The following is a 26310-nucleotide window of genomic DNA, read 5'->3' on the forward strand; positions in this document are numbered from 1 at the left end:
AGTCGCTCGTGGATACACAATCAATGTACACACAGAGAGTTGTGTGCAACAAAGTCACCCTGTTCGTGAAAGGACTTCTGCTTCCACCATGGAACTTCCCATTGCTTCCTCTACTCCCCCCCCTCCTCGAATCTGCTCTGGAGGTTTGGAGGGGCCCTCAGAACAAATTCAGGGGCATGGGGTGAGGCAGAGGAAGTTCTGTTGCGTAAGCATAAGTCCTTGCACAAATGGGACGACTTCCCTGGATATAACACCCGTTTTCCAGCTTACCTTCTACCAATGCCATCCTTATAGTTTGTTCCAATCTCACTGGTAGAGCTCACTTCATCGTAGCCAGACCGAGACGCCTCTCTCAGAAGCTGCTCTGAGGAACTCAGCGCATCCCTCTTAGAAGGGCTGTCTGGTTTTTCATCCCCCGATTCTGATGAATTGATGGCAACCACTTCCAGAGGAGATTTGGGGACTTCCACAAATTCCAGAGACGTGTCACTCTCATTCTCGTCTTTCTTCCACTTTCCTTCCCGAGCAGCCTCTGAATCCTCTTGCTTTGGAGGGGTGGACGTTGTAACTTTCCCCCCTCTGGTCCCCTTTACCATCTTGACTTTCCTTAAAGGCTTCGAGTCACTTACATCCTGCTCTGTATCGCTGTTCTCAGGGACATGGGCTGCTCGCAGTGCTTTCTTCTTCTTCAACTTCTTCTTCTTCTTGCTCATTTTGCTCTCCACGGAGACCATTGCAGAAACCGCCATCTGCTCCGTTGCCTGTCTGGGATTTTCATCCGCAGGAAGTTCAGAGGGAAAGGTTGGGCTCTGAAAGGAGCTACTGCACTGTTCCATAACAGTGTTGTCTGGTGGGATTTTGTTTTCTTCTGCCTTCTCTGCCAAGAGCGATGGTGAATAGCTGGGGGAAGACCTGGCCCTTCCCTTATCTGGAACAGGTTTCTGCATATCTTGATTAGGCTCTTGGAAATCATAAAGTGCAGACAAAGACATGGTAGCAGAGATAACTGGGTACAGCAAAGGTTGTTGTCTTGTATTCCCTGAAGAAGATAAAACAGCCCTTTTCACTTTGACATGGCCAATTAGGCATTTGTGAATCCCAGCCTTAGTCATATGTGGCTTTAAGTGGTAACTTACAGAGCATCCCAGATGCACAAACTATTAATCAACATGGTTGCCTCCATATAAACACCTTGATAGCTCGTGTAATCTAGTGTCAAACACTGGATTGCAACCAGAAAGACTTTGGGTTCCAACCTCTTTCTGTGAGAAATTGCAAGGTCTTGCTCTCTAACCTACACCTGCACCAGGGATGAGGAACCTGCAGCCTTCCAGATGCTGCTAACCATCATCCCTGATCACTGGCCATGTGAGATTGCCGCAATTCTCCATCCCTGAACCACTCTATAGGATTGTTTCAAGGATGCAAGTAAGAAGTATACTTTGGAGATGAGAAGCCAATAGGCCTCTTGACAGACCACATGCTCAGAGTTTTGTGCACCACTGACATGTCTCTGGGCTGACTGGGAAATTCTAGGGCACACACATAGATAATAATAAATACTACTATGAGGGGGTATTGGTTTTGTTTGTTACCATGTTAGGTATTTTGTGGGTTTTTTTAGAAATTAGAAATACTTTATTGTCACTGTACCACGTTTACAGTGAGATTAAACGAGTCCCCTTCCCCCCCCCAAATCTCTCCGTCCTTGTTACACTCTATGTGCTGTCGTACAACCACCAACCCCAAACATCAGCTGCAATGTTGCTGTCTTCCATTCAGCAGCCTCACGGCCCATGGGTAGAAACTGTTCTTTAACCTGTTGGTGTGGCTTGTCATGCTTCTATATCTCTTGCCCGAGGGCAGGAGGTTAAAAAGGTGCTGGCCAGGGTGTGAGTCATCCCTGAGAATGTTCCTCGCTCTTCTGAGGCAACGGTCTCCTGCGATGACGTCCAGCAGACTCAGGGGACAGCCCGTGATGTCTTGTGCTGTCTTCACCACCCTCTGTAGGGACTTTCTGTCCATGGCTGTCAAACCAGCGTACCACACCGTAATACAGTATGAGAGAACACTTTCTCTCGTGGACCAATAGAAGGAAATCATCTGTTGTTGTCTAACATTGTTCTTTCGCAAGACCCTAAGGAAATGAAGTCTCTGTTGGGCCTTCCTGACCACCTGGGCTGTATTGACCTTCCAAGTAAGATGGACTCCCAGAAATTTAAAGGAAGAGACTCTCTCCACACAGACACCCCAATATACAACGGGGCTAGCTCCCCTCTCTTCCTCTGAAAGTCCAACACCATCTCCTTTGTCTTGCCAATGTTTAGGTGCAGGTTGTTCTCTGAGCACCATGTGGATACCTTTTGAACCTCCCCCCTGTACACAGATTTGTCTCCACCTGTAATTAAACCCACTATGGTGGTGTCACCAGCAAACTTAATAATTGCAGTAGATGGGTCAGATGAAATGCAATCATATGTATACAATAAATACAGGTATGGACTTAGCACACATTTTTCCATCGCAAACTGCCCTGTGATCCTTGGATGAAGGGTGGTATAGAAATTAAACAAACAAACAATATTAATAGGCAGAATTATCACCTGCAGAAGACAACATACCATTCTGAAACTGAGCCTCTGCCTGTGAAGAACATGGATGCCTCTGTTCAGGAATATTCATGCTCTCGTCTCTAAGCTTGGGAGATGCAGGTTCTTGCTTGATTTGAACAGATGAATCTGGGATTGTGATGGCTCCAATGCCACCAGTGGTTTGGAATGTAGGTGGATTGCTTGCATGGACAGGAGCTGCCAAAGGAACTGCAGGTATCTGGGCAGAGAGAGGTGAAGCAGCTTCCAAAAGAGGAACAAGACCACCTGGATTAGCAATTAGATCCTGTGTTGGCTGAAGTTTGTTATTTCTTCTTTCATTTGAGCCACTGGGTTGAAGTTGCTGCAGCTGTTCGGAAGGTTCATAGGTTTCTAAGGAGACAACATGGATGCATTTCATGTTAAAATCTCTTAAGCGAACAAGGCTTATGAGGGACAAGCTCTGCCCTGAATTTCCCCAAATCCAAGTTCACATTTAACAGTAATCTAGGTTTCATTTTAACCATGGTCTGCTGAACAAGCCACAAGTAGTCCTATAAATAACCCCCCCCCCAAAAAAAAATACAAAGAAAAACAACCTATGGCTCATTTCTTCAAAGCTTGTTTTGTTTTCCCACTGCTCTTGTCTTTGTAACTCGGTGAGCATATAGGATAAGGTGGCCCAATGAACTATGGTTAAGCATGCCTGCTGAGTTCATGCATAATGCCAAACCATAGCTGAAACAAACAATGGCTTCACGGCTGTTAACAGAAAAAATAGGGGCTGCTCTCCTAACCTCTTCACCCACTCTCGTGTTAACTGATACTCTATGATCAGTGAGCTGTCTCTCATTCCACTATTTATTTTCTTTGACTGTCAGTACCTCAAAGAATTCAAAGCACTCAGGGACTTTACATACCCATGTCTTAAGTAAATGCTACAGCAAGGACCTGAGGATCTCCAGAGGTTGTTTGACTATAACTCTCTGTTGGGTTTGAAATTATACCTAAGCTGGTCTGATGTTAGTACTGTTTGTTTAAGAAATAGAAGATACAGGTGCCGGTGTTTTGTTCTTAATTGGCTGAAGTGTGGTCGTTATTCTAAGTATATAAGGCTCTGTTGCAAAGCGTTTAGTGCTCCTAGCCTTGGGAGTTGGGAGTGCAAGTTCTTAGATAAAGTACAGCTGATTTAGTGTAACAGAGTCTCTGAAAAAGGCTAGAAACTGACAGTTTTTTTTCCACTTTGTTTATGTAAATTAAACTCTAGTTTGAGAAAACCTTTTTTTTCCTCTGGTGCCTACTTTAGTCAAGTTAATTTTTCTGTTGTGTTTATTCTTTAACTCTGTGGGAAGCATACTTTAATGGGCCACTGTTAACTGGGGTGTAAGTTCTTCTTTTGCACCTTTTAGTTCAGTACCCAGTTATTTTTTCCCATTACTCTCGTCATCCCTGACCAATGATCACACTGGCTGAGACTGCAGACCCACGCTTGCATTACAACATCCATCAAATCCTCTTTTCTTTTGTTTTTACTTTAACTACTATTTGGAGAGACTCGTTATGGCGGAGTTTTAGAATCTCTGCCTTGAATATTAATTCAAAGGAACCAAACTACACAAGAAAATACGTTCTTACTATAGATACTTGGGACAGTTTCTGCTGCTATATTCTATGGACCCAGCTGCTCACAAGGCTCTCTGTCTGAACTGCCAAGAGGTGGTCTCAGATTATCATCATGATTCTGCATTACTACTGGGCACCTGAGTAACTTTAATAAATATGGACTCCCAAAGCAATGCAAGGTCTGCTTCAAGTACCTTGCAATCCCTGCAGGATCTGAATTCTTTGGCTTCTCAAATTGCCCATTTCCACCGATATCTAGGAGACAAGAGAGATTCAGTCAGGTCCATCAAGAGACATCCTTCTGAAATCATCAGGGTTACAGCTGATGGCCTTCGAAACGTCAAAGTACCTGCTGTTTCAGTACGAGCAGTCGCTGGACTTCAATATAAGCTGCCTGCAGAGCAGCTCGAGCTGGCACAAGGCTTCCATCCACACAGTGCAAGGACTTACTCAATTCTTCTTCCCTCAAAGAAATAGACAACAACTGGTCTACCTGTGAACGCTCTGCAAGAGAAAGTAAGTTTCAAGATATGACACAGCCTGCTGCCACTTTTAGGAGACTCAGAAGGTATTTGGCAAATGTCAGCTTTCTGAGACGCAGTTCATTAGAGTAAGTTGCCACATTGCTTCCTAGTGAAAGCAGACTGGAAGAGAAGAGGTATCAAGCACAGCATTAAATTTGTACTTCTGTTTGATGAGCTTGGCATAGTCCACAAGTAATGGTCAGTCTTCCTTTATCAGCCCAAGGAAGGCGCCACTCATGGGAAACCTACGCAACAGAGTTTGGCCTCAAGGGAGGAGAACAAAAATAATCAGAATTTGTTTGGTGGGCATCCTAAAACATTTATTTTATTTTACTTTATAATTTTTTTATATTAATTTTCATTGTAACAATCACATATAAACATTAATATGAAAAAGTTTTTAAAAGAAAGTAATAAAAACTTCATACTGTAATAGTTCATATATTCAATAAAATATCCAAAAGTGGGATTTCTCCAATCCCTTGACTTTTCTTTACCCCCTCCCACGGTTCCGTTATTGCATGATTGCTTTATGCATGTCCAAGTTATATTGTCCATCTAATTATATCCAATTCTTTCTTTTATCATAATAATGCAAATGTTTAAATTTATTATCCTGATTTCTGAGTTTCTCTGTTAATTTAGCCATTTCCATATATTGCATTAACTTAATTTGTCAATCTTTTTTTGTGGGGATCCTTTCCTCTTTCCAGCATTGGGCTATCAATACATGTGCGGCTGTCGTCACATACATAATGAGATATTATTATTATTATTATTATTATTATTATTATTATTATTATTATTTTGGTATCTCCTTTCCTATAATTCCTAATAAAAAAGGCTTCAGGCTTTTTTAAAAAAGTCATTTTAAACAGTTTTTTCAATTCATTATATATCATTTCCCAAAAGTTTTTTGTAACTTTACATTGCCACCACATATGTTAAAACGTACCTTCTACTTCTTTACATTTCCAGCATTTTTTTCTCTTGATTTGTACATTTGTGCTAATTTAACTGGTGTTAAATACCATCTATACATTATTTTCATATAATTTTCTTTTATCAATGTACAAGCTCTACGTTTGTGCTAATTTAACTGGTGTTAAATACCACCTATACATCATATTCATATAATTTTCTTTTATCAATGTACAAGCTGTAAATTTCAAATCATTTTTCCAAAAAAAATCCCATTCTGACATTTGGATGTTATATACCACATCCTTTGCCCACTTTATCATTACACATTTGACTGGCCTCCTAAAAGATTTAGACTGGAAAAAAATAATGCAGTGCCAACTAATTTATCACTGTGACGCACCTTTTTTGCCTTTAATCTTTCTCCTTTTATTCTTTCTTTCTAGACTTGGAATTTCAGGAGAGGATCCCTCCTGCAAATTAAATATATATTTTTGTTAGCTAAACTAGCATATAACACAATTTTGTAAATATTCCAAGACACAAATTGTGTACCAAGCCTATTTGAGGCAGAAGTGTTTGAACACACAGGAGACATAATTGGTTGGATTCAACCTATAGATTGGACTTTGGCTCCAGTGAAATCAAAGGGACAAGTTAGACACAATTTGAGTTAGGCCCCGCAGAACCTAAAGTGAAATAAACACATAGTATATTCCTGCATTGCAGGGAGTTGAACTAGATGACCCTTGGGGTCCCTTTCAACTCTGTAAGATTCTATGATTCTATGCATTTCCATTGAGGTGTCAATTTTGTTTCTGAATAGTAACCGAATTCCTGCACACAGTCCTCTTGATCATACATCCACTTAACAGCCATTATTAGTGCTCAAGGACATATTCTAGCCTGGCATAATCGCTCAAGGAAGGTGTGAAGCCAATGAGGGGTGTGGCCTAGGGAGAGTTCTAGGGGCCAGACGAAGGCCGCACACGGCCCCTGAGTTTCTCATTTCTGCTATAGGCCAAAGAAGCTGCCATGACCAATTGTAATTGGTGGAATCGAACGAAGTAGTTCCGCTAGTGCAAGGGTTACGATTTGCATAAGGAAACTTTACATGCCATTCCCAAATCTGCTCTGGAGGGTTCAGAAAACCCTAGAAAATATTCAGGGGACATACAAGGAAGAGGAGAGGGAGCGGAAGTTCTGTTGCACAGCCAGAAGTCCTTGGTGCTAGTGGAAATAAGGCATTTGATGTAAGAGAGTGGTTAGAGAGGATGTGTCTGGGTATTCTTACACCCATGGCCGTTTTCAGATTCTGTCACAAGGTTTTAAATGTACAATGGATTCCATGAATATTTGGACCACTTACCCCGGTTGCTCTTCTTTTTTTGCCAATTCCCTGGCTGTCATTTTGCTCGTTGCCTGATGTGTAGCTGCTGTCTGTAGCAGCATCTAGAGTGCTGAATGCCGCAAGGGCTGAAGCCATACAGAACTTTCCCCCTGGACTCTCCAGCATGTCTTGGGTTTCAAGTGCCTGGGCCCTGTAGTCAGGGCTTCTTGGGCTTTGTCCTGCACTAAACACTGTGAGTCTGTTAACATTAGGGGGAGTCTGTAGGCTGAGCCTCCTTCCCCTGGAATCAGTCCTGTCAGACATGTTTGGTGAGGAAGGAAGAGAAGAGGACTCTTGTTTCGCACCAGCCACAGCAACTGCAAACATCTGGGATCCGTATGTTACATCCTCAGTGTTGGCAACTGAGCTCATTTGTTCATTTTCTTTGCTTGAGCCTTGACTGCTGAAAAAACTATAAACGGAGGCGGTCTTATCTACAGCCACACTGCTTTCGGAGAGACTACGTTTCCTAACAGTCCCAGGGGAGCCTATGGATATCCCTTCCCAGTGGAATCCTTCAAGACTGGTCAGGTCACCTTCTTCATCCAACTCAAGGTCCTCTTGTTCATTCTGGATGAGAGGAACCATCTCAATGCCAAACCTTAAAAAACAATAGTGACAGTGAAACACTCTACCAAAAATAAAGGCTAACACACAACAACAACAACAACAACAACAACAACAACAACAACAACAACAACAATATATTTATACCCCACCCATCTGGCTGGGTTTCCCCAGCCACTCTGGGCGGCTTCCAACAGAATATTAAAATACAATAGTCTATTAAACATTAAAAGCTTCCCTAAACAGGGCTGCCTTCAGATGTCTTCTAAAAGTCTGGTAGTTGTTTTTCTCTTTGACATCAGGTGGGAGGGTGTTCCACAGGGCAGGTGCCACTACCGAGAAGGCCCCCTGCCTGGTTCCCTGTAACTTGGCTTCTCGCAGCGAGGGAACCGCCAGAAGGCCCTCAGCGCTGGACCTCAGTGACCGGGCAGAACGATGGGGTTGGAGATGCTCCTTCAGGTATACTGGACCGAGGCCGTTTAGGCCTCAAATTAAGTTTTGTGTATGACTAGCTCTGCAATAGCAATGATGCTGTGTTTTTACCCAAAGATTTGAGATTCAGAGTTGCCTTATCTTTTGGGTTACAGAGTTCCTGAAGATCCACCAATGAGGACAGCTCCTCAGGAAATCACAACCCAAAATAATACTTTCAAATAGCAAGCAGCGACATAACAACAGGTTAATATTTTCCCCAACATAGAAGGAAACTAGGAGGATACTGCAAAAGCAATTTATCTCTGGTAAATGTAATTGTGATGGCAAAATTACATTGACTGCCTACATTAAACCAGTGGATCATCTTTCGTTGAAAAGGGTGGAAGTGGAAGAGATTTGGTTATTGTTCCACTGAAAATTTTAAAACTAACGTATCTGCAACAGCTGCAGTTCCTCTTTAAAAGCTGGAAATCTAGAACAACTGTAGTAAGTCTGACTCACTGGGCTGAGAACGCTGCAGCTGTGCCTTGATCAGCTGGTTTAAAGGCCAAGGTTGTATCTGGGAACCAAGATTTGGTGGCAGTTAACTGAAGGCAAATGGTAAGCTAGGCAGAGAGGAACCTATACTGTGGGAAATCTTGCATATACATGTAAATAAAAATGTGAAACTATTTCTTATTCTTACATCCCTTTTCCTAACCACATAATACTCCTTTAAAACAAACTGTTAAGTCCCTCATGCATCTTCTCAACCAAGAAAGCTACAGTTTTATTTGGCAAATGCATAGGCCACCCTAGGAGTTTTGCACCAAAGGGTGGCCTATACATTTGCTAAATGCATAGATCTTTGATTACAACACAGTTTCAAATCTGATTAAGACTACAAACCTGGGTAAACCTTTGCCAAGTTCTTGCTTCTTCTTTGTCACCTGCTGAATGACCTGCTCCCAATTTACATTTCTACGAGATACGCTAATAATCTGCCGCAAAGTAGGCTTGAGCCCTGATTCTTTCTCAGCTTCGCTCTTCCGGTGGCCACTGACATTGCGAATGCGCCTTGCAATGTTCAGGTTGGGCTCAGGTAGATGTGAGCCAGTTTTGCTCTTCAAGTTGGTACGCCACGTTAGGTCTCTTTGGAGAGAAGCTGGAAAGCCAAGTTTACTCAGTTCAGGAAGAAGAGGGCCAGAGGGCTGCCCTCCTGCATCTTTCTGCAGCTCGAGATTAGAATGAACTGCATAGCTTTCCTCTTCTGGGGCATCATTTGATTTTGTCGTGCTTCCGTCACCATCCTCTTCCAGGGATGCTTTCAAGTCTGTATCTAGGTCATCTTGAACGTTGGATAGAGATAGAGAGCCCATTTGGAATTTGGTATATTTGTTATCAGTATTCTTCAACTCTAATAGATAGCCACCTTTTTTAGTTGCCGTATGGTCAGCTTCACCAAGATCACAAGTTGAGAAAGCATTAGAGTGAGTACTTTTGGTTCCTGTTCCATCTCCAGAGTTCTCATCCTCCAGTCCATCTATCTGGGGCTCATGCATTTTCAGAGACAATCCTGGACCTTCAGTGCTCCAGTTGTCATTCCCATCAGTCTGAGTATCTCTACAAGGGATCAAGCAAGAGTTTTGGAAAGACTGGCTACACTTAAGTTCTTCTTTGGCATTTTGTAATGCTTCGCCTAGATTTTCATTGCTGCTACGCACATATGTGATGCCTTTTAAATCGTTGTCACCATTACATTCATTTCTCAGCTTGGATCCAACCGAGGAGGAATTGTTAGCATCTAAATTTAGTGCATTTGGTTGGCTCTGGCTTTCTCCGGATGAGGATAACAAAAGCTGGACATGTTTCAAGAGATTCTTTGGGCTTCTTTTTTGAGAAGATGGCTTTATATCGGGAATAGCCAGAAGCGGGGACTTCAAAGATGGCATCCTGTTACCTTTGCCTTCAGCTTGGTCTGATTTTTTCTCACTGGTTAAGTCTACTGCCTTCTTACATGGTACAAGTTTGTTGGATGCCATTTTGTAATTGGGGGATGCTGAATAAGTCTCTTCCCATTTTTTCAGTTTGGGGTTATTGGTTTTAGGATCTGTGCATTTTGGAGACAACGGAGAGCATGACAGACGACCAGAATCTGCTTTCTCTGGAGTTGTAGCTACATTCTCATCACACAGTGGCTGCTGTTCTATCGTTTTCTGAGAGGGATATGGAGCCCAGCGATTTGTTTTTTCTCGGGAAGGGCTGTTGCTCTTTCCATTAACTTTGGAGGTCTTGCTCTCTGGTTGCTCAGAAACACCAAAGTTTAGTAACCCATCTGAAGGAAGCTGATCGCTAGTGAAATCCAAAACATAATCCCCGTTGTCATTTTCATTAGCAAGGCCCATATAAGGCACCACAGAACTACTGTCTTGCCACTGCCATGCATATCTTTCTCTATTGTATTTATCCTGTGCACTTTTGCTTTTTAACCAGGAAGCATCCACACTATCTAACTGGGAACTATTGTTTGGAGCCCTGCTTCTTCCTAAATTCCATCCCCTTCTGTTTTGTCGACCAGGCTTCCAGTTTCCACCTGAATTTTTGGCTTGCCAGTAAGAAAATGTATTTTCTCCTTCGGAATTCCATTTGGAACTTCTTCCCCTGCCGCCATGGTGCCAGCCTGGTATTCCTCCTCTGGCATTCTGATGCCAAGCACCTCCATTATTCCCATAGTTATGATAGCGATTTGGAGACACTCCAGTATTATTCTGATGCCACCCAGGTCGTCCTCTTTGCTTGCTCTGATGCCTGTTTGCATTCTTAGGATTCCTTGCAGGATGTGTGAATTGGCCTTGTCTGGGATTTAATAAACCGTCACTTTCCCAGTTCCACTCCCTCTGCGATGGTCCACAATGATATCTTGATGATGAATCGTAAGTGTCTCGGTCTTGATAAGTTCTTTCATCTTGTCTTCTTTGTAATCGCCTGTCATTGTTTTCTGTTTCATGGTTCACACGGCACACTTCACCTGCCCTATAAAGATAGAAGTATTTTAATCTAGAGACTAAATAACCTATATTTTCACTCATTTGCAATAACAGTTATCAAAAAATTAATTGGGCCTAATCTAAAATATCTCTGAATAACAGACCTGCATTTTGCCCCTGGTTTGCTGAGCAAAGGCAAGCAGAGGCTGGAGATTTGTACTGCAGAGTGAGGTAAGCCTGAGATAGCCTTTCAATCAGTCAACCGGCAGAAATGTCATATACAAATCAAGTCTCCACTGCTTCATCACATAAATACAGCATAATTATGTTACAGTCAGTCGTTAAATGAAACGAGGATTAATTGCACACTGGCAACATGACAACGATGGCAATCCTATTGGTCACTCCCCCAATCTCAGAGGATAGCCATGGAAGGCAGAAATGATCTCTAGGAGGAAGGGTGTTTCTGTGCTGTTGAAGAATGAAGAAAATATTTCTTCTCCCATTTGGCATTATTCATCAGGGAGAGAGATGCCATATACCTTAAAGGGAGATATCAGCTTCACCGTCCACCTAGTACATGATGGTGAACTGAAAAGTACATTGTAAGGATATAATGTTTTAAAATATTGTCTAAAAATAAGTTAAGAAAAGTAACCAGTCCTCCCGAAGATGCAAATTCAACATCTGTACTATATGTAGGCAGCTACCTTGCCTAGCTTTAGTGAAAGATTCTCTAGCTTCAGAAGAAAGATTCAGTTTATATGCATTATATATAATGGGATTTTCTAAGACCACATCTTACAATGCTTGTGATTTGGCAATCTGCTGGCAGGTTGCCCAAAGGGCAGGATTTAAATTTGCCAGCAAAATACATAAAAAGGCTTATCGCACATTCCAAGGGAAAATGCTTGCTTTTTCATAGCTAGCGCAATATTCCCAGCAGCATTAGGCCGAATTCCAGAACTACATTATCCTGCAAAAAAATCAAGAGGGCTATTTTTCCTTTTTCCCTGTAGGCCACTGGAGACATAAGGATAGGAAAATTTCACACTATGGCATCCATCTTCACAACCCCTGATCACGGGTATGCGTTAGGTTTCAAGTTCCAGATCCCTTTTTAACTCTGACAAGACTCAAATGCTCTAGTAGTTCCATAAATGGACTTCAATTATTATTGAATCTGTAGATCATTGCAACCTACAAGGAGAAAAGAAAGTCACAAGGACTGATAGATTCCCCACCCGTCACCTCTGCTCATGCTAGATCAAGAATGTGTGCTTAATACTTTGCCAAGTTCGATTCATTAGGAAGTTTCAAACATCCCCTAAGAAGAATCCAAACAGAGGAATAGAAAAAAATGAACTTCTGCCAGCTAGAGAAATGTTCACTATGTTGAAAGTTATTAGAAGAAAGCTGATCAACGTGGCCCACTTACAACACAAAGAGTGTATCCTAAAGATTAGATTTACTTGGATACAAAGATCCTGCTGTGTGAATGGAATGGAATGGCAGAAACGGGATGGTGATGGTAGTTCACTGTTTTCTTCTCCACCACCAGCAACCCCCAGCCTCAAATAAAGCAGGCTCCAGAGTTTTGACCACCCTCCAACACATACTGGGGAAGGCAACAGGAGCTGGAGGAATTGGTAACCACTATTACACCCCATGGGATCAGAAGTGTCCACAGATCCACCCCTTGGAAGGCAAGAAAGGTGCCATAAAGCCAAAGTAGATTCGTATTATTTAAACCACACATAACAAAATGTATCATGACACAAGCAATGAACACTACACAGATTAAAACACAATTTGAAGTTATGCAGAAAAACCTAGAGAACAGAACTCTATCCATAAATTGGATAAAGGATTTCAGTCAACACCCAAATGCATTTCTAGACAATAGAGAAGTAAAAATGGTTCCAGTTTCAGCTGACAGACAGAACAGTAAGGAACAAAGCTATAAATAGTCTTGTTTCACAGTTCTATGTTCCCTATAATAGTTTTCACAATTAAATAATTTCTATTAAATACGAGCATGCATATTTAACTACGAAACATAATGCATTCCCATTACACTGGGTGCAAGTTAATTTTGTATGTTCTAATAAAGTAGGCTACAAATGATATAGGCTCAGTTAGCAAAAGGTTTTCCAGTTCTGCAGCATGAGCAAAAACTTACAACAGATATGTTTGCAAGAAGAGGGCCCGTATATTGATTTAAAGCCAGGGAAACTGTATCAACCAAGTTTAATGGTCAATCTCAGAGTTATCTGCTTCGTTGGTCTACAAGTGGTCTTTGGGTAATGCTACAAAACTTGCATACTAAAAATAGTAACTTATGCAGCTCTTACAACTTTCCCAGCCACGGCCACAGACTGTACTAAAGGCACAGTACACTCTTGGCATCATTTCCCTATATTCAAAGAGTGTTAAAGAACTCCACATTGCAACTGCTAAGAAAACGTGAACACACTCACCGGTTCTGCTCATTTCTTTGTTTAATTAACTGGATGAGTTCCTTGTCAAAGTATTCTTCGTTAGTCTCTTCTTTCCCTTCTTCTCCATCGTGGGCTTCGATGTTGTCTTTGTGCAGCTGGCTGGAGATGTGCTTAGCATACGCCGACAAGCCCACCACTGTCACCCTGCACACCTGGCACTCATGATTGCTGTCCCTGGGAAAAGATGGAGAAGCTGGACATTCAATTTTTCCCACAGGCATGGCAAACACTGCTGATCTTAACTCAGTTTCCTCTGAATGTGCAAGACTCAGATCAAATGTGCACAAGGTCTTGCAATCTGCACTGTAGCTTTTTGAAAACCCTGCACATTTAAAAGTTCTTTCTTTTGCAGTTGTAGTTAATTTCAATGATGTCTGGGTGGATTTCAGATTTCTTTCCAACAATCAAGAGGTAAAGGACTTGAGAATAATCAGAGTGTCAGCTGGGATTCTTCTTGGATTGTTGTACTCAAAACCTTGTCAGAGGAAACATAGCGGAGGAGGTGGCAGAGTGGAGGGCTTGCAGAGCTAGCAGAAGCTGCTCTGAAGCACCTCCATGGTGCCAGCTGCACTGGGGAAGCCCAGCGATAAGATTCTAGATTTAAGCTCTGTCTCAGCGCTCCCCCAATGAGCATCAGCAAAAGAGGAGGGGAGATGACACCTCTACAGCCAATCCTAACACAGTGAAACCTAAACTGGGACAGCTGGCACAGTGGCCTGGAATCCAAAGACTTTACAGCACAGCAAATGAAAGGAGGGAGTCGCCAGCTTGCTCTACTTTATTTGGTTCATTTATTTGGTTCATAAGATGCAAGCTAAATCCACTCTCTGCTCCGCAAGGATTATTGTAAAGATACAAAACTGTTTCAGTTGGAGGAAGCCAACAACTGTTTCAGACAAGTGTGTGAACTCTGATTTCATCTAAGTCTGCCAAGGGGTGGGGGGTGGGTGGGAATCACACACCCCGTTGTTGTTTTTTCATGTTTTGGGTGAGGGGCAGGAAAAAAAATACATATTTGCAGTCCTTTGGGCAACCCACATTCAAAATGTTTATTTTGCTATTCACCTTGACTATTTTCTCCAATGAACTATTTTTGGTTTTTTTGTAACTATGATCTGCAACACTTATCCAAGAACCTCAGACTTCATTAGGTGCTGAATGTTATACTTTCACATATACTTCTGAAGTGTGCATGCACAAGAAAGCTCATACCAAGAACAAACTTAGTTTGTCTCTAAGGTGCTACTGGAAGGAATTTTTTATTTTATTTTGTTTTTACTATGGCAGACCAACATGGCTACCTACCTGTAACTGATACCTTCACATGTACATAATAGGCCTAAGGCGATAGAAGGGGGAAACAGATATTCATAGAGAGGTTGGTGACATTTTGCAGACTATTAAGACTCAATGACCTCTCCTTCAGCCCACAAGGGTGGGGAGAATTTGCATTTAGAACCTCCACTTTTGAAATTCTAAGACTCTTGAAACTTTGTTCAAGCCCCATGTGATTTGACCAGAAATAACCTCTCTTAGCCTACACTGTCCCAAATACAGACAACCCCCTCAAATTTTCTGCATCTCACTCTGGGAAACATTGTACTCATTCAGGCACACTTAAAAAACAACAACCAAAAATGTACATTATATGGAGAAAGGCAAATATAGTCTAGGCATTTTGCTTTATTTTAAACCTTAGTGCTGTCATATATTATATATGTGAGTTTCTGCATAGCTGTGAAGTCACATGGCTAAAATATTCATAATGAAGTGAGAAAACACCCCCGCCACACACACACCTCCTTGATCACAAACATCTTCACTATCCTGTAAAGAATTCTTCCCAAAGGAAGTTGAGGCCTAGGAACTTTCTTCCACCTCTGCAGTTTTTTTAAAAAATGTGAAAAACAAAACCGGAGGGGGGGAGAGAGAATATTTCACCCACTCACAATATATTAGACTAACAGCCTTTTAACCATTTACTAAGAGAGACCAGCTGATTGTTAAATGAAGTGTTAGGCTTTCAAATGAATGAGCTGTGTACTTTCTACTAACTCCTATTTAAATGCAAAGGCTAGGAACTAAAGAATTGTACGGCTATTGCAAGCTCAAGGGAGCTTTGGACTGAACATGTGTTGGTAACCTCACAGTTGGATTACTGCAATGTGAGGCTACCCTTTGGATTGATTCAGAAGTTGCAGCTGGTACAGAATGCAGTGGCTAAGCTGCTTGTTGGGGTGGGGTGGGGTGGGGTGGGGGACTACCAGAAGCATATAACTTGCTTGCAGCCTTTACATTGGCTGCCCATTTGCTACCAGGCCAAGTTCACAGTGCTGGACAGGTCACCTTATGCCTTATACATCCAGTAGATTGCTGTGGTCTACTGGAAAGTATTTCATGCAAGAGCCAAAGATTTAAGAAGCCAACTCTGCAGTAACTCATAGGAGGGCTTTTAGTGTGGCTGCCTCTGTTCTGTGTAATAGCATTCCTGTTGAAATATGACTGACACCAGCTATCTGCACTTTCCAGAAACAGTTATAGGACAGCTGCATTGTAGGGGGTTGGACGAGATGATCCTCGGGGACCCTTCCAACTCTACCATCTATGATTCTATGATTTTTAGTCCAGCAGGTTTTTGTAGCTGGATACGGGCTGTGGTCTAAACCACAGGGCCTAGGGCTTGCCGTCAGAAGGTTGGCGGTTCAAATCCCTATGACGGGGTGAACTTCCGTTGCTCGGTCCCTGCTCCTGCCAACCTAGCAGTTCGAAAGCACGTCAAAGTGCAAGTAGATAAATAGGTACTGCTCCGGCGGAAAGGTAAACGGCGTTTCCATGTGCTGCTCTGGTTCGCCAGAAGCGGCTTAGTCATGCTGGCCACATGACCTGGAAGCTGCATGCCGGCTCCCTTGGCCAATAAAGCAAGATGAGCACCGCAACCCCAGAGTCATCTGCAACTGGACCAAACGGTCAGGGGTCCCTTTACCTTTACCTAGGGTTTTAGTATTGTTTTAAATGTGTTTATTGTTTTGTGTTTTCAACTGTTTTACATGTAAATTGCCTTGAGATGGTGGTTTAATATTATAACAACAACAACAAGAAGAAGAACAACAACAACAACAACAACAGCCCCCTTTCTATAGTGCCCTCTCAAACCAAAGCTGAGAAGGTGAAATAGAGAGATCTTTTTAGTGGTGGGTCTGCCCACCACTTTGGAATGCCCACATTGTTATTGTTTCAGCATCCGGATAAGCCTTTTTGTGTTCATATTTAAATCCCTATGGTATGTCCACTCATTGGTTGGTTTTAGCGCCTGTAATCTGCACTGTAGTTTGACAGCAAACCCAAAGGCGCACTCCTCCATTGTCTCCCAAGACAGATGGATTTTTAAGATTTATTGTGGATAATGGTTGTGCTTTGAATGGATTTGTATAACATGAAGAGAACATGTTTATGAGGTGTTAAGTATTTGCCTCAACACACACACACACCCCGCCCCATACAGTGTATCTTAGTATAGCACAGTTCGCTCCCTGGATACCACTACTTGCCCTCTCACTATCTATACAACAGGAGTGTTCCCTGCTCTCATGGATGTCACATAGATAGCAAAAATAACTTTGTGTGGAATGAGTTGCCTCTGGATTTAGACTAGGATACCTCTAAACAAGGGAAAAGCAAGTCCCTGTGGTGAAGTTTTCGTATGCATGTTAAAAAGCAAACCCAATCCAATGCACCACAGACAAGCATTAGCACGGCACCACTGAAATAAATGATACACATTCATATCTGGCCTAATGTGAATGTTAACCAATCAAAGACACACACACACACACACACAGGAGAATTAAGAATATAAAAACCAATAGAACCTTGCTTAAACCTTCAGTGTGAACCACATTTGGCATCAGAACTTATAGAAATGTTAGCAGTTGTTAAAAAAAAAAGAGAGAGATTGGTTCCTAATGGGATATTTTAGGAAGTTGTTTAAAATTATTGTTCTAAAAATTAGCTAGTATAAGCAAAGCTCGAGTTACACTGCTCAAATTAATGCTGATGACATTCTGGTATCAGAGCAACCACCTCTCAGCTGTTCTGCAATACCGTAGAACAGATGGGGTCTCATTGCCAAGAACAAGGTCAGCCCCCTGTAAGGCTTGATTCGAAGAATGAACAAAATGCATCTTACTCTAAAGCATTTCTAAAAGCTGAGTAAAGATAAATTCTTCCTTGGACAGCCACTCCAACTCCTTACTCGCTTTGCTCCACCTCTGAAAATTATGCACGCATGTGCACATGCACATAAAGTCCCCCCCCACACACACACATTGACTGAACTTTGAAATACCAAAAGGCTCAGGTCAATTGCTGGTCTCCCCATAGTGGCTAGCTAGGAAGTTCACAAGTGGGTCATGATAGAGGTCAGCCATGCTTGATAACCAGAAGCATATCACCTCTAAACATGCTTCTGTTTTTAACTGCTGTTAAAAACAGCAGTTAATATATCAGTTGTGACCTAACCGCCAGACATTTTTCTAATCTGTTTCTAAGCCATCCCTAGCAACATGAAAAAGCAAAGAGGCATAGCAGAGGATGGTTTTGATCTACTGCCATTTGTGCTATGGGACCAGCATCCATCCATTGTGCTCTTTGGCTAAGACCACTGCAGAGATGGTAACCAAGCCCAGACCTTCTGTAACAAAGCCAATATTTTTATCCACTAACCCAGGATTCACTTGAAAATAAGAATGCCAACACTCGCCACAGGCCCTGAGCTCAATTTCACCTTTTTTTTTAAATGGACATCTTCTAACACTTGCACATTACTGTATCTTTCTGTAAAATAAAAATATCTATTCATCTGAAGTCAATGGACTCAAGTTGCATGTAACTAGAAGCACAAATTGTATTTAACCAATTCTTTTACAGTGGTACCTCGGGTTACAAACACTTCGGGTTACAGAATCTGCTAACCTGGAAGTAGTACCTCGGGTTAAGAACTTTACCTCAGAATGAGAACAGACCTCGGGAAATAATTAAGTTCATAACCAGAGGTACCTCTGTAATTGTTAACAAACACCCCTAGCCCTCAGGACAGAATCTGAAGTCACGACAAAAGTCTGCCTAAGAAGCTGAGCATAAACGTCATCAACAACCACCCCTGGCCCAGTCACCACATCATAATTAATCACTGTTGATTTGAACTTTAAACAGTAGGGGAGATATCCACAAAGTTGCACTCTCAGTGCAATGACTTTAGGTTGTGGAACTTCCCCTTCTCCACTCCCCATGTGCTCCCTAAATCTGCTCTGTGGGTTCTTTCAACCCTATGGAGCAGATCTGAGGAGCGGGGGGAGACACATGGGGACAGCAGAGAGAAGGGAAGTTCCACTGTGCAAACACAAATCCTTGCCATAACAGAAGTACTTCACTGGACATTGCCCTGTGAGCTTAACTAGCTGAAAACCCCAGAAAATACTTTTAAATCATCCTTGTAAACAATTACAGGTAGGTAGCCGTGTTGGTCTGCCATAGTCAAAACAAAATAAAAAAAATCCTTCCAGTAGCACCTTAGAGACCAACTAAGTTTGTTCATGGTATGAGTCTTTGTGTGCATGCACACTTCTTCAGATACACTGAAACAGAAGTCACCAGACCCTTATATATAGTGAGAGAATGGGGAGGGGTATTATTCAGAAGGGTGGGAATGGGTGATTGGCTGATAGGTGTGGAAAACCTGTTGACGACTGCTAACGACTACAATTGGTCTTACAGGAAAAAGCAAGGGGTGAGATGGCTAAAGATAGCTTTGTCATGTATAATGAGATAAGAATCCAATGTCTTTGTTCAGACCAGGTCTCTCCGTGGTTTTAAGTTTGGTAATTAGTTGCAATTCAGCAACTTCTCTTTCCAGTCTATTTCTGAAATTCCTTTGTATTAAGACAACTACTTTGAGATCTTATATAGAATGTCCTGGGAGATTGAAGTGTTCTCCTACTGGTTTCTCTGTCTTGTGATTCCTGATATCAGATTTATGTCCATTTATCCTTTGGCGTAGGGTTTGGCCTGTTTGTCCAATATAGAGAGCTGAAGGGCAGTTGGTATTTGATTGCATACACAATGTTAGAAGATGAGCAAGTTGGTCTCTAAGGTGCTACTGGAAGGATTTTTTTATTTTTTACCTTGTAAACAAGTTCACGTAAATCACTAGCCTGTTAACATTTTTAGTAGCCTGCTGAGGGCTGGCAGAGGAGGAACAGAGAACCCCTGTCCCTCCTACAGCAGCCCACTCTACTTCTGTGCTTTCCTTCTCCGGCAGCCGGTTCAGCTGCTGCGCTGAGCGCTGAGGATGGACAGAGCATTCACTTGCATGCATGGAGTTCCTCGTCGCCTATGGCTACCAGGCTAGTGCTTAGATACAAGGCGTGGTACCAATATCATTATAGTTAAAGTGACTGCATTCCATACAAGATAGAAGGGTTGTGTTCCAAAGCCCTTCATCAGGTTTCAGCTGATACTGTTATAAGCATACCTCCCTTTCAGATTTTCAAGTTCCCTGTGGTGAAGCATACTTCTCATGTGTTCATCCATCTCCTAAAAGCAGAAAAAGTGTTAAAGTATAAATAGCTAGAAAACAGAGCATAATTAAGTACTCCTCATGCATCTATCAATTTCCTCCTCTTCTGGATCCTATTAAATATATATTTTTTCTGTCAGTTTCTTTGATGGCTTATCCCAGTGTCCACTGGTTTTTACTGGCATTAGAATGCAAAGTCACCTTTGCAGAAAAGGTGGCACTAAACAGAGGAGAAACTACGTTTTATAATATAGAAATGAAGAAGGGATATCTGCTTTTATACTGTTCATAGAGCACATTATACATGTTCTGTTCTACAAAGATATAATATTCTCTCTTTGTCTCTTAGGATTCAATGATCTGATTAGGCAATTATTGCACACACTCTTTTGGGTCTTGTGTATGGATCTGAAAAGGCTTGCACATTTCCAGCCATTTTTTCTCACTAGTTTCCTTTGTATAATCGTATCTAGGTCTTTTACATGCTCTTCTTCCCTCCCAATTATGTATCTTCCCTCCCCGGTTATATATTTGGCCTCTATTTCTTAAATGTGTACTATCCAGAGAGCCACATTAGAAGATCACAAAGCGCACAGTGTTAAAGATAACTGGGCAACACTTAAGTATTTTAGCTCAACAATGTGAAAATGTGTATTGTGCTAGTCTTAATTTGTTTCTGGGAATTCATCCTGTAGTTTAGTGTGTATTCTGGGCAGAAAGTGAGGCTAGTCTCTGTAGCAGAGCTCTGAGAAATCCGACTCTCTGCTCATGGGGACGTGTCAGTTCTAATAGAAGAGAAAATAGTTATTAAGAGACCTCTCCCACCCACCCCTTCTCCTCCTCAAAAATTCCTCGGTGGTAAAGGACTTGACCTGACCTATACAAATGCATTTCGTCTTATTCTATTTTTGCTCAGAGGGCTCTGCCTGATTAACTTCTTCTAAGGTCCAATTCTTACTTTACATTTTGTACCCAAGTACACATTACATGTGCACCTCACCAGGTATGAAGAGTGTATACATGTACAATTCAATCTGCATTACTTTCAGAAATTCAATTTTCCTGACCACCACTTCCAATGTGGGGTTATTTTTGGGGGGACACCCAGCTGAGTCTTTTATTGTTGACCCACACATGTGGGTCCACAGGGAATCATATATTTAATTCCCCACAGAGGGGCCCTTTTGCAAATCCCAGTGCCATCATCTGAAGCATGGTCGGTGGAAACATGAAAAGAGGCTTTCTCTGAGCACCACACAGGATTCAGAACACATTGACACAGAAGAGCCACTTAACCCCTTCTCTGTTCTTACTCTGCTCTCGGCTTAATACCTTTTTGGGCCCTTTCTCACTTCAACTTTTTGTTTCTCCTGGAGTAAAGTTATGGTAGTTGCTGTTGTTTCTTAACATTGTGAGCTTCATATTTATTATTACCATTATTAATATGCAGTGGTTTTAAAGTAATGAAAGCCACCTAGAACACCTCTGGAAAATTAAGATATGCATCTTAAATCAACATAGCCTCTTTCAGAAAACTACATTTTATTGGGATAGTTGACATTTCAGTTTACCTTTTTTGAGCTGTATATGATGTGACACAATATACATTTTCTTTCACGGACCATAGTGAACACTTTGAAAATGTCTTATCCGACCCCTACAAACAGAGAAAAATAAACCGTATTCAGTAACACTTCAACAGTTTCCTAGTTTTTATGAAAAACCAAGTGTGACATTAAAACAACCTAGCACAACCTTTTATTTTCATTCTGTCATTCAGTTTAGCTATACTTCTTTTTCATAGCAACCTAACTGCTATCTCTCTTTGATCAAGCACTAAAGTAATGTTTCGGAGCACCAATGGTGGCCATTTAATCTTGGACTGGAAGATGGATACACTGAAGAACTGAAATAGGTTGGATAAAATTCAAATTTTACTTGCAGTAATGTTCCTGGAGCAAAAATGCAGGCACAAATGGTGCAATTTAATGACATTATTGTCATGAAAGTATAGTACTTTTGTAAAAACTACATTTTTATTAATCATTTTTCTTGCTATTTCAGATGAAAATCAAAGTTTTGATAAATTCAAGATAAAACTGGGAGCATGTCTTGACCACTACAGAAAACGATTGAATTTTAATGATTAAGCAGCATATGATGAATAAAATAGCAAATGCTGTATAGCAATGCCATCACACAGCACATCAGTTTTTGTTCACATCCTAAACAGTCAGGTTAAAGTAGATATATGCAAATATGTCTTCTACACTGTTTATTTAACCATGCTAGATATTCATACTAACAGATATATCAGAAATATGTATAACTGCTTTGAGTAGTATATAACGGTAGGTATTTTTTTTTACAACTGAGTGGTATATAGCATTATTAAACAAACAAACAAACAAATAATTAATAATATATGAAATTAGGCATTTCAGGAAGCAGTAATGTAAGTCCAGTATTTTTGGGGGGGAGGGGGGATTCTTTCCTGGAATAAACTGTCTGAAGGTGAACTGTCACATGGTGAATGCATAGGGCTTTGCAAACTAGGATGCAGCTGGTGAAACGTAAGAGCAATAGCTATGAGCCCCACTTTCCATGTCGGTTTTGGGCTCTTATTGGGGCATCTTAGGTTAATTGCCAGCCGCTACTGCTAATACAGGAATAACACTGCACTAACGTACAAGTTTATTTTAAGAACTACTGAGATAATAGGTGGGATGTGATAGCAATAAATACTTATAGTACAGTATTCTGCTTAACTAGTATTAAACAGGAAGTCTCACTGGGTTAAACACAAGCTCTGGGGCTTGTGTTGCCTTCTCCTAACTGAAACAGACAATCCTACTATAATATTATAGCATATTGAGAATACCAGACAACATGCACAGATAGAGTACAGGACATGACTGCATAAAAGTATTTCCCCAGAAACATAGGTTGAGGGTCAATATTTAAAACACCCTTAATACAGGACGCAAACCGCTGCATAACAGCTACTATGTTAAGAGACTTAACTGCAGAATCAACCATTATTAGAATGCATGCTTTCATCTTTCTTGTACCATTTGTACACACTGCCTAGGAGTTACATGCAGGAACTGCTGAAGGTTTTAACTCACAGGAAGGAATGTTTCCGAAGTATAAAGCAGTTGTAAGTAACTGAGAAAGAGCTCTTATGTAGACAGTCATCAACAAACTATCCGGTGAAATTCTGTCAGATACAGACATTTAAGGTTTTTTGTGTGTGTGTTTGTGTCTCCCACTCCGAGCAGAAAACTTTAAAGCATCTATTCGGGTGGGAGCCCAACCCTCAATAGCTACGGCATAACTTTCATGACTCTAAGTTGAAAAGAATGCTGTTCAAGATCACTGTAGTCAAGCGGCAAAATTATAAACATCCCTTTAAACTTCTGAAGCTTACTTTAATGTGAAAAGGAACTTGCGAGTATTCTTAAAAGCAGGAGGTGCTAATTCTTATACGGAATATTGTGCATTTCCTTGTCGGCTACAACCCGCTCTCTGTGCCTAATATCCTATGTGAGCATTGCTTTGTAGTTGATGAATTAATGCTCACTGTATGTTTAGCATATTGCTTAAAATTGGCTCAGTGTTTCTGGAATTTGTTGGGCAGAAGGGAAGCCAAATACTTAATAGGCACAGCAAGGTCACTAGAGTAGGTCCGGCTTTTAGCATCAGTTAGCACACTCCGTTAAAATGACTTTTACCAAGCAGATCTAAAATTACACCTGCTTTGGTGAATTAGAGTATCAGAGTAACTATACATGATCAGAAGAGGAGTTTAAAAGGATTCCCGTCAGCTGCCCAATCAACTCCAGCCACTTATGAGAGAAGGCTAAAAATACTGGCTGAGGTCAGCTGCTATTGGCTGTCACTATGAGAGGCAAGGACACGCTTCTTTCTGCAAAGGGACCGCTCAGACTGCACTCAAAGAAGCAACAGGTTCTGGTCTAGAATCAAGTTCTCAAGGGCTCTTTCATGTCATCCAGGGAAGGTCACAGGAGGAATAAAATGCCTGTGAAGAAAAGAGGGGTGCAGCAGGGCCCTCCTTGTTCTATTTGTGAGCCAGGTGACCTCACGCATCCATTTACCTGGCAGGTGTGACACCCCATCAGGAAGGCCTTGGGGATTTGCACCACACCCACTTGGATACAGCAGGCAAAGCAAGGAAACTAAGGACCATTTGGGCAATGGGAGCAGCACAGAGAGTGAGGATGGGCTGGTTCAAAAGAGGAACAAGAAATCTATGCAAAGAGGTGGCAGGACCCCAAGGCGCAGGCTTTCCTCCAATGAAAGAAGGGCACCAGTTTCCTAGAGCAGAAGGCAAGAGTTCTGGGAGCAGATGAAATGCTATGGGAGGAGGCAATCCCTCAGGAATCCTGGGTCCAAGCTATTATGGCTGGCTGGCTGGCCGAACATTTTTCAGACCAACAGCCGCATTCCTTCTGGGCAATCTTCCAGGAGCCACATACCAGCAGCAGGTGAAGCCAGAGGCAAAAGTGGAAGGAGCAACAAATGTAAATTTTGCCTTTGTACAGTAACTGAGTTCCTAGACACCCTTTGCATCACCCGTGGAGGGAAGCATTATCATAACGGAAGGACACATTTCAGGTGGGCAAAAACACTCAAGGGGTTGCAAACAGGGCTAGTGAGAAGTGTATTCTGAGAAGAGTTCTGAGGACCAGGTAGAGAGAGGCTTGGAGGGCTACATTTCACCCCTAGGCCTGAGGTTCCCCACCCCTGCATTAAGGCTTTAAAGGTAACCATCAATAAGTTGAGCTGTCCCTTGGAACAAACTGGCACTCGGAAGACACATAACAGATATAACGTGGTCCAATGTGGCCACTAAAACCCTTGCTGCTGCATTCCGGATCAACTGCAGCTTCCAAAGACTGTTCAAAGGTAGTCCCATGCATAACACATTGCACTTCCCTATATAATAATAAAAAATAAAACATTTATATCCCACCTTTGCTCCAAGGAACTCAAGATAGCCTACACAGTTCTTCCTCCCCGCATTTTATCCCCCCAACCATCCTCTGAAGTAAGTCAGGCTGAGAGACAGTGAACTTCATGGCAGAGTGGTCCCCCAGCCCCAATTCCAACAATCTAACCATTATACAACACTGGTTATTCCAGGGACTGACCAGGACTTCGACAGAATCACAGGCTGAAGCAGTCAGAAACTCACCTAGGGCTGTCAGGAAACCTTTTGGCTCTACCTTGCTCCAAAGGTGGATGTCCCACACCTTTTCAGAAGTTAGAAGCTTTGGTGAGTTGAAAAGGACCACATATTGCCACTGCATACCCAGATCACCCTGCTCCTATACAGAACAAAAAAACCAAGTCCAGAATATGTCCTGGACCTATGGTTGCCATGGAGCCAGAACCTCCAAACCTACCCCACAGCACTTTTTAGGAAGTAGTGAGTGGTGGACCTGGTCCAGTTTGACATCCATCTGTCTAGAGCAGGGGCCGGCAATTTTTTTATTTTATTTTTTTGCCACGGGCTTGTGGTGGGTCAGAGAAGCTGTAAGAAGAGGTGTGGGGGGGAGTAGTCCTCCTCCCCACCCCCAAGCCCCAGCAGCTGCACTTATCTTCCCTGGGGCTGCTGCCGCTGCTTCTCGTGGGTAGGCAGAGCAAGCTTGTCCACTCCGCTCTCTGGCCCACAGGAGCACCAGGGCAGCGGTGGCGGAGGGAAGATGAGCGGCGGGAAAGGGCTGGCTCCGGAGAGGGGCTGCTTAAAATGGCACTCAGCCAGCTCAGCCCAGCCCCCTTCCTCCTCTAGGCAGGGCAAGGAGAAGCCGGGAGGAGGGAGGGAGGAGGCGCTGCCGCGGTGTGTGTGTGGGGGGGAATGGATTGGCACAGGGGGGAAATGGGAGCAGCCTGAACAAACAGAATCCCCACGCCGATCCACGGATAGTCTGTGGTCTGGATCCTTAAGGCAATTGGGCCTGATACAGCCCTCAGGCCTTAGTTTGCCGACTCCTGGTCTAGACAGACAATGGAGTGCGCCTCCAGGGGCAAAGCCAAACTGCTGAAGAACCACAGTGCCCGCTACAAAGATGGGTAACTAGTAACTGCTGCCTCCCACACTGTTTCTGCTGCATTAGCACAGAAGTGACCTCTCCAGGGCACAAGCTTGAGCAGTGTATATGGAGGTCCTGGCCTGCCCAGTTGACAAGACCCCCCCC

General features: G+C 42.4%; 1 protein-coding gene across 2 annotated transcripts in view; it reads right to left on the reverse strand.

The window, feature by feature from the left end:
• Positions 1-26310, reverse strand: part of ZNF106 (zinc finger protein 106) — a 39638-nt gene that overhangs the window by 10835 nt on the left and 2493 nt on the right. For both annotated transcript variants that reach the window (XM_033145932.1, XM_033145940.1), the window contains exons 2-11: positions 21661-21746; positions 20045-20106; positions 13495-13689; positions 8937-11060; positions 7026-7647; positions 6060-6129; positions 4561-4715; positions 4406-4466; positions 2622-2981; positions 271-1039 (exon numbers count right to left, since the gene is read on the reverse strand). In XM_033145932.1, coding sequence (XP_033001823.1) covers positions 271-1039; positions 2622-2981; positions 4406-4466; positions 4561-4715; positions 6060-6129; positions 7026-7647; positions 8937-11060; positions 13495-13689; positions 20045-20106; positions 21661-21714 — 4472 coding nt within the window. In that variant the 5' untranslated portion in view covers positions 21715-21746. The remainder of the gene's footprint in view (positions 1-270; positions 1040-2621; positions 2982-4405; positions 4467-4560; positions 4716-6059; positions 6130-7025; positions 7648-8936; positions 11061-13494; positions 13690-20044; positions 20107-21660; positions 21747-26310) is intronic.

This window comes from Lacerta agilis, chromosome 1, assembly GCF_009819535.1.
Source record: "Lacerta agilis isolate rLacAgi1 chromosome 1, rLacAgi1.pri, whole genome shotgun sequence".
Taxonomy (NCBI): domain Eukaryota; kingdom Metazoa; phylum Chordata; class Lepidosauria; order Squamata; family Lacertidae; genus Lacerta; species Lacerta agilis.